At 35.8% G+C, this 14,040-nt stretch overlaps 1 protein-coding gene across 3 annotated transcripts in view; it reads right to left on the bottom strand.

Moving 5' to 3' along the window:
• Nucleotides 1–14,040, bottom strand: part of NEDD4 (NEDD4 E3 ubiquitin protein ligase) — a 174,820-nt gene that overhangs the window by 38,221 nt on the left and 122,559 nt on the right. For 2 of the 3 annotated variants that reach the window (XM_060005929.1, XM_060005925.1), the window contains 6 exons: nt 12,636–12,686; nt 10,896–10,957; nt 8,367–8,469; nt 3,299–3,465; nt 1,286–1,403; nt 1,027–1,194 (listed from right to left, as the gene is read on the bottom strand). In XM_060005929.1, the coding sequence (XP_059861912.1) occupies nt 1,027–1,194; nt 1,286–1,403; nt 3,299–3,465; nt 8,367–8,469; nt 10,896–10,957; nt 12,636–12,686 (669 nt within the window). The remainder of the gene's footprint in view (nt 1–1,026; nt 1,195–1,285; nt 1,404–3,298; nt 3,466–8,366; nt 8,470–10,895; nt 10,958–12,635; nt 12,687–14,040) is intronic. The other variant, XM_060005926.1, reaches the window with a different exon arrangement.

Here is a 14,040-nt window from a genome sequence, read left to right as displayed (position 1 = left end):
AGAGAGCTAGCCACAAGGACCTCATCAGGGCAGTGTATGTTGGAGTATTTGCTTCTGGACCCCACAGACAGCAATTTTTCAAGCAGTTGCTGGAGTGAGAAGGTCATCTATCTTCTTGTTTAGTCAAAGTACATCAGCTCTTATTCACATGTGTGTTGGTGACATGTGTGGTATAACTGAGAAGGAGAAAAGTAACCCTAAACACCCAGGACCCACCCTGGCACTCATCGGCATCATCAAGGCAAAATCAACACTACTCTGTAATCATGCCTAAACACAGCAACATGTGAACACTGTCCAAGCCACAAAATACCAATTATCTCTCTATCCTGGCAGATATAAGTGACTGCTGCTTTTTTGCTAAATATAGCTTTAGTCTCGTGACAGATAAGATTTGAGATACCCAATCACAGAATAATCTCTGTTTCCTGACAGCATCCAATGCAGAGCAAAGTCCTGCTTCCTTAAACCCTCCTCAAAATTGACTAACACGAGCCCAAATCCTTTAAGTCTTTCCTAACATACTGCTACTGAGACACTCGTGGTGTGTTTTCCCCTTGCTGAAATGAGTAATAAACCCAACTTGTTCAATTACAGGTGTGTTCCTGGCAGCCTTTGGCTGGAGGGCACTGATTTATGTAATGGACATTTAGACTCCAATGACCATTTGGATTTTCCATAACTCTGCCTCATACTATTAGTGGGGATATTTGAAAACGGCCGTGCTGTAAAGTACCAAAGTCCCTAACACATTATTATGTGTAACTTAAGACAATTTTTTTCTCATCACAAGAAAAAAAAAAAACTTGTCAAGTGTTGGATAGTAACTAAAATTATTGTGGTTATAATTCTGCAACATATTTATAAAATCATTATGGTGTATATCTTAAACTAATACAATGTGTTATATCAACTGTATCTCAGTAAAACTGGAGGAAAAAAGATAACATTCAGTCTTTAGACACTGAATGGAATAATATATAATACAAAATCCTGAAGCTCCAACAAAATCTAAGACCATCTTACTGAGCTGGATACTGGCTGGCCAGTGGCTGAATTTCCATAAACAGTGAGTCTGGCATTCAATTCTTCTGCAAGATTAGTCTGGACATCCAAGTTATTTGATGGTGGAGATGAGGGGAAGGCCTGATGGCTGTACATGGTGGCTTCATCTTCTCTTATAACTTCCCAGTTCTAAAATGAACAGAATAAGCTTAAGCCATACATACCTTAATCTACTGCTGTAACATATGTCTATCAACAAGAATGAGAAAATGATTTCTACCTCGGAAGACTCTCGGCTGTAAACACTTTCTGTTTCCTCAGATATCTGCCGCCTGGTGGTGAATGCACGCTGGGCTTGCAGTTGAATGTTACCATTCTCAGCATCTGTTAGGTTGTCCCTGTATTAGAAATGTAAAAGCCATCACCCACGTCTGAAGAGAGTTAAGGTGATAGTCAAAAATTCTGTTTTCATTAAAAAAAAAAACCTGTATTAGATCAGAATTTATTGTTCTGGGCCAAAGGTTGCTTCAAAAGGCATAGATTAAGTCCTAGGCACCACGGTACCTGCAAGAGTACCTTATGGAGTTAAAGTTTTTGTGAAAATGTGTAATTCCTAATATTTTCATTCATCCCTGTGCCTAGGATAATGTCTCCCATGTATGGGCACTCAAAAAGTATTTGTTGAATGAATGAATACCTGAGAGTTTCATAAATAATTTCATTATATTATGACTTCACCATGTTCTTACAAGAGTAAAATCTAAAGTAGCTCCAGAAAGTTCCTAAAACAGAAGCTTTAAGAGTTACATATACATCTTCATGAATCAGACAGTAACATTTTCCAGAACTGATCTTTAGCCAAGAGTAGATTTCCCATGTAGGAACGCAGAGGGCAGAAGGAAAGACAGTGTAAGGACACTATAATTAAAAACTTGATAGAGTACAGATTAAATGGTATCTATCTGCTTTTGATCATATACAGTAATGGACCGCTTCTGAAAAAGGACAGTAGTAAAGGCGTGTCTGAATCTAGGAAAGGTACGGTTCATCAGACTGAACACCCACTCCCCAGTCATTTCTGAGTTATACTGTTCTAGCTAGTTGTGTTTAATATAGCCAGACCATAAGATCTAGAATTTTATATAGATATTTAGTCACAAAATTATTGTTCATTTATTTAATGACAGATAAGCCCAGGATAGTCAGAAGACCAGTTCTTACTGCACTGTTGCTGGAGAAAACATAGTGGTCCTAAGGGAATGCCTCACACTTTTTTCCTCCTAAATAGTTGATTTTTGCTGGCTGAAAACAACATCAACCACAGTGAAAAAAAATGTGATTCTGCTCAAGTCAGGCTTGCCATAATACTGAGGTATACAACAGGAGGATGTTGCAGAAATTTATCGTGCTTTCAGTCTTGCAATCTGTACGCCATTCTACAGAGATCAATGCGTCTGTGACACAAAGAACTTGGATCATTAATTTGCTTTGGAAGGATGTGAGAAGGGAAAATATCTATGAAAGTGCTTGGACTATATCAGAAACAAAATACCAAAGCCAAAAATTAGAACATTAAGGGACAAATAAGAAAAATTTTATGTCTGTGTCAAAAAGAAGAAAACTAAAGAAAGACTTCATAAGGTTATAAGGAAGGATAAGTGGAAGGATATTTGATAATAAACATGAATAATGGAAGAATTTATAAATGTTATTTACAAACATACAGTCTGATGATAATAAAAGAAAAATGTCACTGAGGAAACATAAATCAGAATACCTCAAAGGCCATTCTGTCCTTGATTTGGGTACATTGGAAAGTATGTATACATTGACCAGATTGGCAAATGGGTGTTTAACAAAAGACCTTATTATTGAGTCCTTTCAACTTTATAAATAATTTACACTTTAAAAATACCGTACTGTAGAAATTAACATCTCATTATAGTTTAGTAACAAACTACAAAAAAATCTCCAAGATTTTCTAAACTAGTCTCAAGAGAAAAACGTTTCTTTTGTGGCTACAATTAAAAACAGAAATAACTGCCAACTTATTAAAATAAAGAAGCAATTAGAAGGGTGGTATTTGTGACCCAAATACTTTTTAATACTATCAAATCATTTTAAAAAAGAAGCATCCATGATAGCATTTTTAAAGCCCTGGGCCATAAAAATCCTAGCATTCTTGCAGTTTTTGGATCCCCACACTATTATGAATCCATTTGAGTCATGACTTCAAAATGAAAACTAGTGGTCCAAAAGTATTCAGATTACAAACATGAAAGTCATCACATACTGAAGGGTTGGTCTTTTCCACTGTGTTCTTCTAGATTCATGGTTTACATAGTAGGTCCTTCCAAGAATATCCTGCCTCTCTTCCCATCCTGGAGGTAGAGGGGAAGGTTCTTGTTGCTGCTGCAAATGGCAAGCAGCATCTGGTTGGTCCAAAACCACCCAGCCAGGCTGAAAAACAGAATGGTAACAATTAAGTGTGTGCTTAATTTTTTTAACCTTATAAATTATGCTAGAGGAAGTTTTAAAAGAGATTTAGCACACCCAGTTCCAGAAACTATGCAAAGACAGAATTAGCACATTGTCAACTTTTAAGACCATAATAGGAATATCTTATGATAATGAAGATTTTTTTTTTTGCAAAATGATAACATTTAAATTTTGCTTGAAAAACATTTTTTTTGGAAAAAATTTAAAACATGTCTAATAGGAGAAAAAGGACACAGAAAACTTTCAAATAAACAAACAGCACTGGAAGGCACTAAGAAATTGAAAAGCATAGTTTAACCTTACTCTATTCTCTAAATTATAAACAGGGATAATATCTTATTGGGCATTGTCTCTCCCACAGAGAAAGCACCTTGTTTATGGTGGAAATAAACAACTCTCTGAAACCTGAAAAAAAAAAATCACTGGATGAAGGTCAAATATGTAGAGGCATGATAGGGAAGGGCAAATGATTTAGAAATAATTGAGTGATGGAAAAGACATGATGATTCTCTGGTCTGACTTTTCTCTTTCTCCTCTGGACCATGGAAAGGCATTTTGGTCAGGTCATAAAACAGTCAAAGAAAGAAAGTTTTGTTTTGTTTTATTTATATGCTAGGAAGGCACTGGAAATTTCCTCTGAGACTAGCAAGGGGCAAACATACAAAAACCCTTAGCTAGGGTAGTTATAGAGTAAGGAATTATTTGAAAAGGATAGCGAGGGTTAGTGACATGCTTTTATACAAGAAACCTCATAACAGAAAAGGCAGTCAGTAAAAGGTTCTGCTAAACATCAACATGGTTAGGAAGCACAAATACACTAGTGATGAAAACTTAAAAATTCTCCTAAAGGGACACAAAAGAAGACCTGAATGAATGAAGAGACATAATGTGATCTTGGCTAGGAAGATTTAATCTCAGAAAGGTGTCAATTCTCCCCAAGTTAATTTATAAAGTTGCCAAGATTCCAATAGAACTACATTATGGATTTTTTTGAAAATAACAAGGCAAGGCAATTTTCAAGTTCAAATAGAAATAAAAACAAGCAAGAATAATCAGCACAGTTCCAAAAAAGGAGAGTGAAGATTAACTTTATCAGATAAAACATACCACAAACCACAATAATGAATAGAATTGGAAAACTCAGAAAGAATCAAATTTATAGGAATTTAGTATATGATAAAGACATTTCAAATTTGTGAGAAGATAGGCAAATTACTTAGAAAAAAAGAAAAAAAATATCTGGGTTTCTACCTCATACCTTATAACCAGAATGTTACAGATTAAGCAATATTTAAAATGTTAAAAAGTAAAACCAAAATGTATTAGAGCAAACCTGGGGATATTAAAAAAATATATTCTAAGAGTGGAGGAGCCATTGAGTATGACATCAAACATGGAAGGCATAAAAGAGATTGAGTGATTTGATTACAACCCCCCAAATATGTACATGGCAAAAACTACTAAATCGAAGTTAAAAAAAAAAAGGCAAGCTGGGGAACATATTTGGTACCATAATAATAGGTAAAAAAATCATTTCCTTAATATATAGAGAGCCTTTTGTTCTAGACATTGGGGATCTAGCACTGGAGGACGGTTGTGTGCCAGTCAGTTGAAGGCTTAGAAGATGGAAGAGAATTCTTCTATGTTGGAAGGTGGGTTCTGAAGAGGAAGGGTCAAGGAGAAGAGCTGGGAAGAAAAGAAATGTTTTCTGGGAGAAAAGGATAGGGGTTTCTGCAGCAAGGTTGGTTTCTTCTGGCTAGCTCCAGTGGGAAGGTTAGAGACTGAGGCAGAAAGGAAGGTGAGGTGTAGGAGAGAGGAAGACAGACAGAATTATTCTGGGAAAAGGAATCTGGATGGGAAGTAAAACAGACTCCTTTTCTTTCTTAGCCTATTTTCTTCTTTATATCTTCTATGGGAACTGATATCTCATTAATTTCTTTTCCTTCTTTTTATTGCCCAAACTCCATTCTCTCTCCCTTCCCTCTAACCCCTTACTTTTTCTCTCCATCAATGTTTACCTTCCTTCTCTCTCTCCTTTCCTTTCAATGATCATGATATAGGATCTATATATCTAAAAATTTGTCTTGCACATATTAAATCACATTTTACTTCTCTGGTCTCAATTTCAAAAGTGTTAGAGTTGAACTTTTATATTTCACTCTCTTGAAAAAAAGACTAAAAAAATATGGTCACTGATTATTTTTCTGCAGATTAATAAAATTTATTAATAAAAGGGTTCTCACTTCTGCTGTGAAGGATTATGAAAATATTCAGAGTTTGGAAAATGGTACCAAAAATATTTCTTTAAAATCTTCTTAAAGACTTCTCTTTTTTTTTTTTTGCTGTACGCAGGCCTCTCACTGCTGTGGCCTCTCGCGTTGGAGCACAGTCTCCGGACGCGCAGGCTCAGCGGCCATGGCTCACGGGTCCAGCCGCTCCACGGCATGTGGCATCTTCCCAGACCGGGGCATGAACCCGTGTCCCCTGCATCGGCAGGCAGACTCTCAACCACTGTGCCACCAGGGAAGCCCAAAGATTTCTCTCTTAAAGGTCTACTTATTGAATTTATGTTACCCAAGTAAACTTGTGAAGGGGGAAAAAAACTAAGTAAGGGCCTATTTTTAAAAAACCCGTTTCAGTTCCAAGAGGAAGTATAGTTACACATTTGAACATTGTTTAGAAAGAATGAGTTTTCATTTTTCTGTCGAGAATGCCTCCCTATTAAACATGTATCAGCTAATATTCTTCACAAAATAATTTTCTAAGTATCAATGTATGTTACTTTATTACTAACCTCAAAGCTAATATGCAACTGCCCACAATTTAACAGAGTCAAAGTCCAGAAAGAAAGCATTTAGAGGTACAACACACATTATATTATACGGTAATTGTGTAAAATACATACAACTAAACCTAAAGTTACAAGGGGTGCAAATATCAACTATTACACAATTATCTATTATAGCCACACTTTATTGTACTAGGGCATACACTGCCTAAGAGTGAGCCTCTTCTGAAAATTACAATTGTTTTCTTTAAATGGTAGGATTTTATATATTCAGTCACAAACTAAATGTCAAAGACAAGACTTCTCTGGTCATTAGCTACACAGAAGATAAATGAGCACAGATTCATGTGTTTGAATTCCTAGCGCCTTTCATAAATAAACTCCTACATGCTTACATCTACTGAAATTATAAGGTGCATTCTGAGGGAATTCAAACTTTGAGACATGAGACCACAAAATGAAGTGAAGCAGCTCTACCCGCAGAAACTGAACTGTGAATAAGGTACCTGTGATACGTGCGTGTGGGCAAAACTTGGAGCAGGTTACCAAATAATGAAATGCTGTTAAAAATTTTTTAAGTTACTAAATAAAGAATTTTCTTTCTTTACAGCAGACATCCTTCATTTCAAACAGAATTCCATTATTCAGGTTTCCCTGTGCACCAAAATGCCAGGTACAGAAAATTCTACTCAATAAATTTCTAAATTAAAAAAAAAAGACTGTTATATGACAAATCAGAGAAAAACTAAAATGAAAAACAAGGTAATCAAATAACGGAATTAGACTTAACAGAGGATACCAAGTTCTCTGATTGCCAGAGGAAGGGCTAACTACAGTCTATGATTTAAAGAAAAATAGTTCTTTCTTTCTGTTATTATGAATTCCCCAACAAAGTAAAGTCTCATTAGTGCATATAAAAAATTCCCAGAAAGCTTTGCTGCAAAAGCACTACTTGTCCTCGAACTTTCTTTCTCAAGACGTTTGGGTGTGTGATGCAGAGCCCAGCACTGGGGAAGGGTCCCTCAGCCTTACAGTTCTGGAGACTTCAGCAGACCTTGATCAAAGAGGCATGACTGCTGAGGAAGCCACACATGCAAAACCCTCCAAAGCAGACTGAGGCCAGCACACTGGGTGATTTCAGTCAATGTGGTAGAATAAGGTGCTATCTTTTGATGATAAGGTTCCTTCAGTGGGAACCTCAAGGGGCAAATGTTTTTGTTCCCTTTTCAGATCATGAATTTTTGTGCTTGAAGAAACCTCAGAGGTCGTCTGGTACAACCCTGTCACTCTGTAAAGGAAGAACCTGAGGTCCAGAGAAGGTCAGACACTCACATGGTCACTCAACTCACAAGCAGCAGAGCTTGCAACTAAGACTCCAGGCTCCAAATCCCTGTCCAATTCTATTCCAAGTACATACTCTCTGCCTCTTCTTCACGCACCCCAAAGGCAGGTGGTTCTGCCCAAATCCTTGACTGGACTTCCTCTTATCCTGTCATCCGTGAAGATGGTTAAATTCTTCTGGCCCCCCATAAATGTGGCTTTTTATTAGATGACTTATATTCTCTCCCTCTCTCTCTCTTAGTCTCCGCCTTTTCTATGAGCCCTCCTGCCCACTCCCACCCCAAGCATGATAGGAAAAGTAACAGGAATTATATTTCATAGAAGAGTTCCTAATTAGTAGAGCCTCCTCAAATATTCCACATATTTAACTTACAAATACTAAATTGTGTTCTTACTTTAATGGAGGGGGAACACGACATCGTTTTAGAAAACTCTGAAAAACTAGAAACAGTTAATGACTTAGTTACAACAAATGCTTTCATTTATAAACATTACAACCTCTATTCCCTAACCCTTAAGAATGCCATCAGTAATGGCCACTCATTCTACAGAAATATCCTTAGCGGAAAGAAATGTTTAACAAATTCTTGGGTAAAATAAACAAATGTCCAGGGAAGTAATTTTTATTTCACACATTAACTTCATTTGAATAGTTATTTTTTCTTTGGAGTATAGTAAAATAAGAAATTAGATATTTTCTTTTTAGTTTAACCAAATATTTATAAAATCTCACCTCTAATTCCTCAGCCTGTTCTGTGTTATCTTCTTCTGAGCCACTGGTTTTAGGTAAGTAAGTCATTTTTAATCTCAGATAACCTTTAACTCTTGATTTGTGACTGTAGAAAAGAAAATAATAATTCACAAAATTTTAATACTAAGAAGAAAAGCACTCATTTAATAAGAGTTTACTGAACATCTACTAGCTACTAGAGGAGATTCAAAGACAAGTTCCAGTGCAGAAGATATTTAAGAAAAGGAATAGATGGTGGAGAAAAAGGAACATCCATAAATAAATAATTGTTATGAGATAAATAAGGAACTATGGAAGTTTAAGTGAAAGATCAGAGAGAATTTGAAAGAGAAGTTGGCATTTGAGTTGGGGCTAGAAGACTGGGGAGGATTTTGATCTGTGGCAGTGAAGGGAAAGGCATATGGGTAGAGAAGAGAGCAAAAACAAGGAAATAGATGGGAAACCTGGGGTACAGTTAAGGAAATGGCAGTAGCTGAGATTGGCTGAATTACAGGATACATAAAGGGAGTGGAAATGGTCCAGCTGATGAGATCCATGTGAAATAAGAGAACTTTTAGATTTTATTTTGCATAGAATTTTGGGACTAGGGAAAGTCATCCTCAGAGATGTGCTTTAGGGATAATAATCTAACCATGTTGTATAAGATGACAGAAAAGTGGAGAGCAAGGATGGATAACTGCCTGAAACCTAGTGTCTTTGACAGCTGTTTGAATCTGTCATACGTTAATTTACCTCACCTGTTTTCATATTGTATCTTGTCTCACCTCTTTGAATAATGAGTTGTCTAAGTTAAGGGCTGCTGCCCAGTGTAGTAACATTTAAGGATTTTAAAACCTGTCTTTCTTAAGCTTCTAACTGAAGACCTAACTCTGTCTATTGCCCCCACCAAATCTAGCATCCTGTTTACTTAAGAAATCCTTGCTTGTCCTAGCTTTCTGTATAGGTTTTTGGGGTATTTTTTTAAAATAGATTTCAGTTATGTAATATGACAAAAAAGTCCTAATCTTTTATCCTGTCTTCAAGAGATACTCCCCTACCCCACCTCACCGCCAATGCCTCCCTTAAGCTTTTTCCCAGGCCACTAACGTGACTCCTGTCTCCATAGTTAAGGGGGTGTGAACACTCTCACTTGTTATAAAAGATGGATACAGAAAACTTACTCAGATAATATTTTATAGGAGAGTTTCTCCACAATGATAGGTTTTATTATGTTTTTCCAACTAGATAATATGCCTGTGGGTTTGGGCTTAGTGATGCTCAAAAAAATCTAAGAATGTAGTTGGATAAAGCTCTTTCTGCACTTGCAGTAATACCCAGTGCAGACAGAAGATGTGTTTTGAAGATAAAGATACCGGAAAGCATTTGACAAATTGAAAAGCAGGTTACTAGAGCAACCAAATAAGAGAAGAAAGAAATATTTAGTTATTCTTGATAGACAGATGTCACAGTCAGTCCAAAATTAAAGGAAGAAAAGAGACTTATATTGCAAGACTTCTAGAGAAATTAAATATGTGGTTTCTCTTATAGATGGTAAATATGAACACAGTCAGAAAGCACTGTCCCCTTTATTTTAATAATTTATATTACAATGAATACTTAAAAATTTTGATAAAAATATAAAATATTTTAATCAAAAATTTTACTAAGTTCCCATACTATATTTTTCAATTGCATTTTCTAGTTTTAAAAACAAAACATATAATGTTGTTTTCACAGATTTCCTTCCTCTGCTTTACTCTGCCCTTTCTGACAGTAAAGCCACATATACATCTTCACTAGATTTTACTTGATTCTGTGGTTCAGAAGATCAAAAGGAGTTTTATTTACAGCTTAAACTTAAAAATTTTGACAAAAATAAAGTAATTCAGTTTAGGAAAATGGAATTATGAACAGGCTATTGGGTTGTAAATTATAGTCTTTGCTCATGTTATTTTCTCTAAATATTTGAGTTTTCTGAAATATCTTTTTTTAAATGAAAGTATGCTAAATGTAGTTATATATCCCTGAAAATGGTTTTGTGTGTATCAAGTTGGATTTGTTTTTTGGCTGTGCTATACACCTTGCAGGATCTTACTTCACGGACCAGGGACTGAACCAGGGCCATGGCAGTGAAAGTGCTGAGTCCCAACCACTGGACCACCAGGGAATTCCCTGGATGTTTTTTTTTACATGAATTGATGTTTGTGATTTTTTAAAGCGCAGTATGACAAAATTACATATACTGTAAGATATAAAATACATATAAACGAATGACAAATTTCATTCTCATAGTATGATAAATATAAGGGAGACAAGTCTTTCCCAAAGGGGTATGATCACTTTTTTGTATTTTCAGAATTTTTGCACTGTGCCTATATTACTTTTTAATCAGAAATAGCAAAAAAGCTTTTAAAAACTAATATTTATATGTAGCTTATTTACAAAGGTTGAAACTGAATTTCCAAAGAGGTTACTGTAAGGTATAAAGAGATTAAAAAAAATTTCATATGTTATTATTTTATATTTACTGACCTTCTTGGGTGAAGAACAAAATCCTTAAATGTATATGGTCTCTCCATTCTTGGATTTTCTGTCTAGAATAAAACAGTGGGTTTTTAAGATACATCTGTAACACCAAAAATACATACTTTTCAAGAATATCCATTAACTATGACCTAAGGCATAATCGAAGTTAGAGGTGAGAAAAAAGTAGCTTTAGCTTATTAAACGGTAACAGTTGGTAACTTGACAGCACTTTCACTTTCCTGCACTGTAGGAATTGCACCTGGCATCACAACTCAGTATAAAACTAGCTGAGCAGGTGTGTCGTGAAGACAAAGGGAGGGTAAAAGTGGAAAAACAGTAGAGAATGGTTAGTATGCTTGCGCCCCAAAGAAATATGGAATAGGTACAATGTCAGCAGGCTGGCGTGGTTAGACCATAGAGACAGTTCCAGGAGAACAAAAAAGTAAGCAGCTTGGAAAATAAGACTGGATTAAATTCATTATCAAAAGCTTGCAATGTCTAAAGACTACAGAGAGACAATAAACATCTGAAAAGACTGATAAAGAAGTATTACTTCTCTTTCTTATCAAGCTCAGCAGCCCTTTGTTTTTATTCTCCTTTACTTCTCTGCTGCACTTTGCATTGTTAACTACCCATTCAGTCTTGAAACTCTTAAATTCTCATGACATCATTTTACTTCGTTCTTTTCCGATTTCTCCTGGTCTGTCTTCTCTTTCTCCTTTGACAGACCCACACTGATGAACGTTCAATGTTTTAGCCTTCAATGCTCTCATCCCTCTCGTTTGGACAGCCCATTCTTCTCAGAGATTCTGCGGTTACCTTAACAATGATAGCTCTCAATCCTTCCAGACCCTTTTCCCTACACAACTTATTTTTATATCTCTGTCAGCTGCCCACTTTAAGCTTTCATTTTTCTTGTTTACTACTGATATGCAATATGGCCAAAAATAAATTTATCATATCTCAAAAAAAAATGGCTTTCTTCCTATGTTTTCTACTTGAGATACTACCCTTATCTCGCAAGTTCAACTTGTATTATCTTTACTTTTTGCTTAATTTTATTTTTTTCAACTGGAGCTCCATGTTAAAAACCAGATCCAGTAACGTTATGTTATGAAATGTTCCCTGCATCTGTCTGTTTTCTTCTGTTGCTATATGCTTGGTCCAGGTTCAGTTTCACGCCCATATTGTTGTAATTGATCTTAGTTTCTTTTTGTGAGACTAAGCTCTCCCCATTCTAGTTATTCAATAGAATATTTCCAAAGTGATCTTCCTCAAACAATGCTTTCATGATGTCAATCAACTTCAGTGGCTCTCTATTTCTTACTGGGGTTCATGTAAGAGATTTTTTTTTTTTTTTTTTTTTTGCGGTACGCGGGCCTCTCACTGTTGTGGCCCCTCCCACTGCGGAGCACAGGCTCCGGACGCGCAGGCTCAGCGGCCATGGCTCACGGGTCCAGCCGCTCCACGGCATGTGGGATCTTCCCGGACCAGGGCACGAACCCACGTCCCCTGCATCGGCAGGCGGACTCAACCACTGCGCCACCAGGGAAGCCCACGTAAGGGAATTTTGAAAATAAAATGGAAAACTGAGATGAGTTTTCAGAAAACAATATGCTCAAGAAATAATAGCAGTATACACTTCACAAATCAAATATTTACATTTACTATATTGTGTATCTGTAAGTATTTATTAAAATAAAAAGAATAAACATAAAAAGTAAAATCATGGACATCTATACTAACCGGTAATGGATAAAGAGGAACATCCACTTGACCTAGGAAATCATCTCTTGTCTACAAAAGAAAGAAGAAAAAATGACATTAGTAATATGCTTGATCTTTTTGGAAAACTTTGATGAGCTATTGTCATCATTCACAAAAATACATCGAATTTTTTTTCGTTGTTTAACCCTATGAAGTATCAATGAAAAAATCAATGGAAAATAAAAGGCAATATGCTACAACTTCTGGTAATGGCAGAATGGAGTATATTAGATTGATCCTTCTGAAGATAATAACTATACACTCTGAAAATATATCAAAACAACTATTTGAAAGCACCACAGAGTGACCAAAAGTAAGCAGAAACTGGAAGTCAATCCTTGAAAGAATGAACTGTACTAGGTAGGATTCCTATTCATATGGCTTTTCACCTGGTAATACTCCACAGTTCATATGGTGGAATGATTGGAACTCAAAGAGAAATCTGAAATCTTACTCATTTGAGGAGTCCAAAGACTTACTTTGAAGTCAACAGTCTAACTGGAAAGTGAGGGGGACAACCCCTGAAAGGAAGAAGACACAAGAGTCCCTTCAAATCTACGTACAAACTCTATCCAAATTCCTAGCTGATCCCTGAACTGCATATGTGAAAGGCAACAGCTGGAAGGCTGAAAGGACTCAGCATAGATTTCACAGTTGATGTTCACCTAAGGGGAGCTAGCATTTAGAGTTCAGCTAAGTTAATAACCTGCTAGAACAAAAATCAACACTCTTTAGGAAAAGATAACAAAACTCATTGTATCCATCACGTGCCACACACACTGTCCAATATACATTAAAAATTACTAAACATGCAAAGAAATAGAAAAATGTGACCCAGTAGCAAGGGAAAAGGTAATTAATAGAAACTGACCACAAGATAAGCCAGATCTTGGAATTAGCAGACAGGAAAGTGAAAGTAGCTATTATAAAGATGTTCAAGGACATAAAATGGAAAATAAGGTCATAAAAAATGAATGGATGGGGAATCTCAGCAGTGAACTGGAAACTATAAAAGGGAATTAAATGTATATTTTGATATATATATAGAACTGAAAAATAGAATAACTGAATTAAAGATCAGTGGATCCGCTTAACGTATGATTGAAAATAACTAGAGAAAAGTTCTGTGAACCTGAAGATATATCAAAAGAATTTGTATAATATGAAAAATAAAGAGGACTTGTGGTAAAATATCAAGCAGTATAATATATGTGTAAGTGAAGTTCCAGAAAGATAGGAGGGGAAGGAAGAGAAAAAAGAAAGAGAGAGAGAAGAGAGAAAAATATTTAAAGAATAAAATCACCAGCTTCCCCAAATGTTAACATCTTACGTAACCATAGCACAATGATCAAAACTAGGTGAAATATTTTTAGAGGAAATATTA

The sequence above is a fragment of the Delphinus delphis genome, chromosome 2, assembly GCF_949987515.2.
Source record: "Delphinus delphis chromosome 2, mDelDel1.2, whole genome shotgun sequence".
NCBI lineage: Eukaryota > Metazoa > Chordata > Mammalia > Artiodactyla > Delphinidae > Delphinus > Delphinus delphis.
The sequence above is the reverse complement of the archived record's forward strand: the minus strand, read 5'-3'. Positions and strand labels throughout refer to the sequence as shown.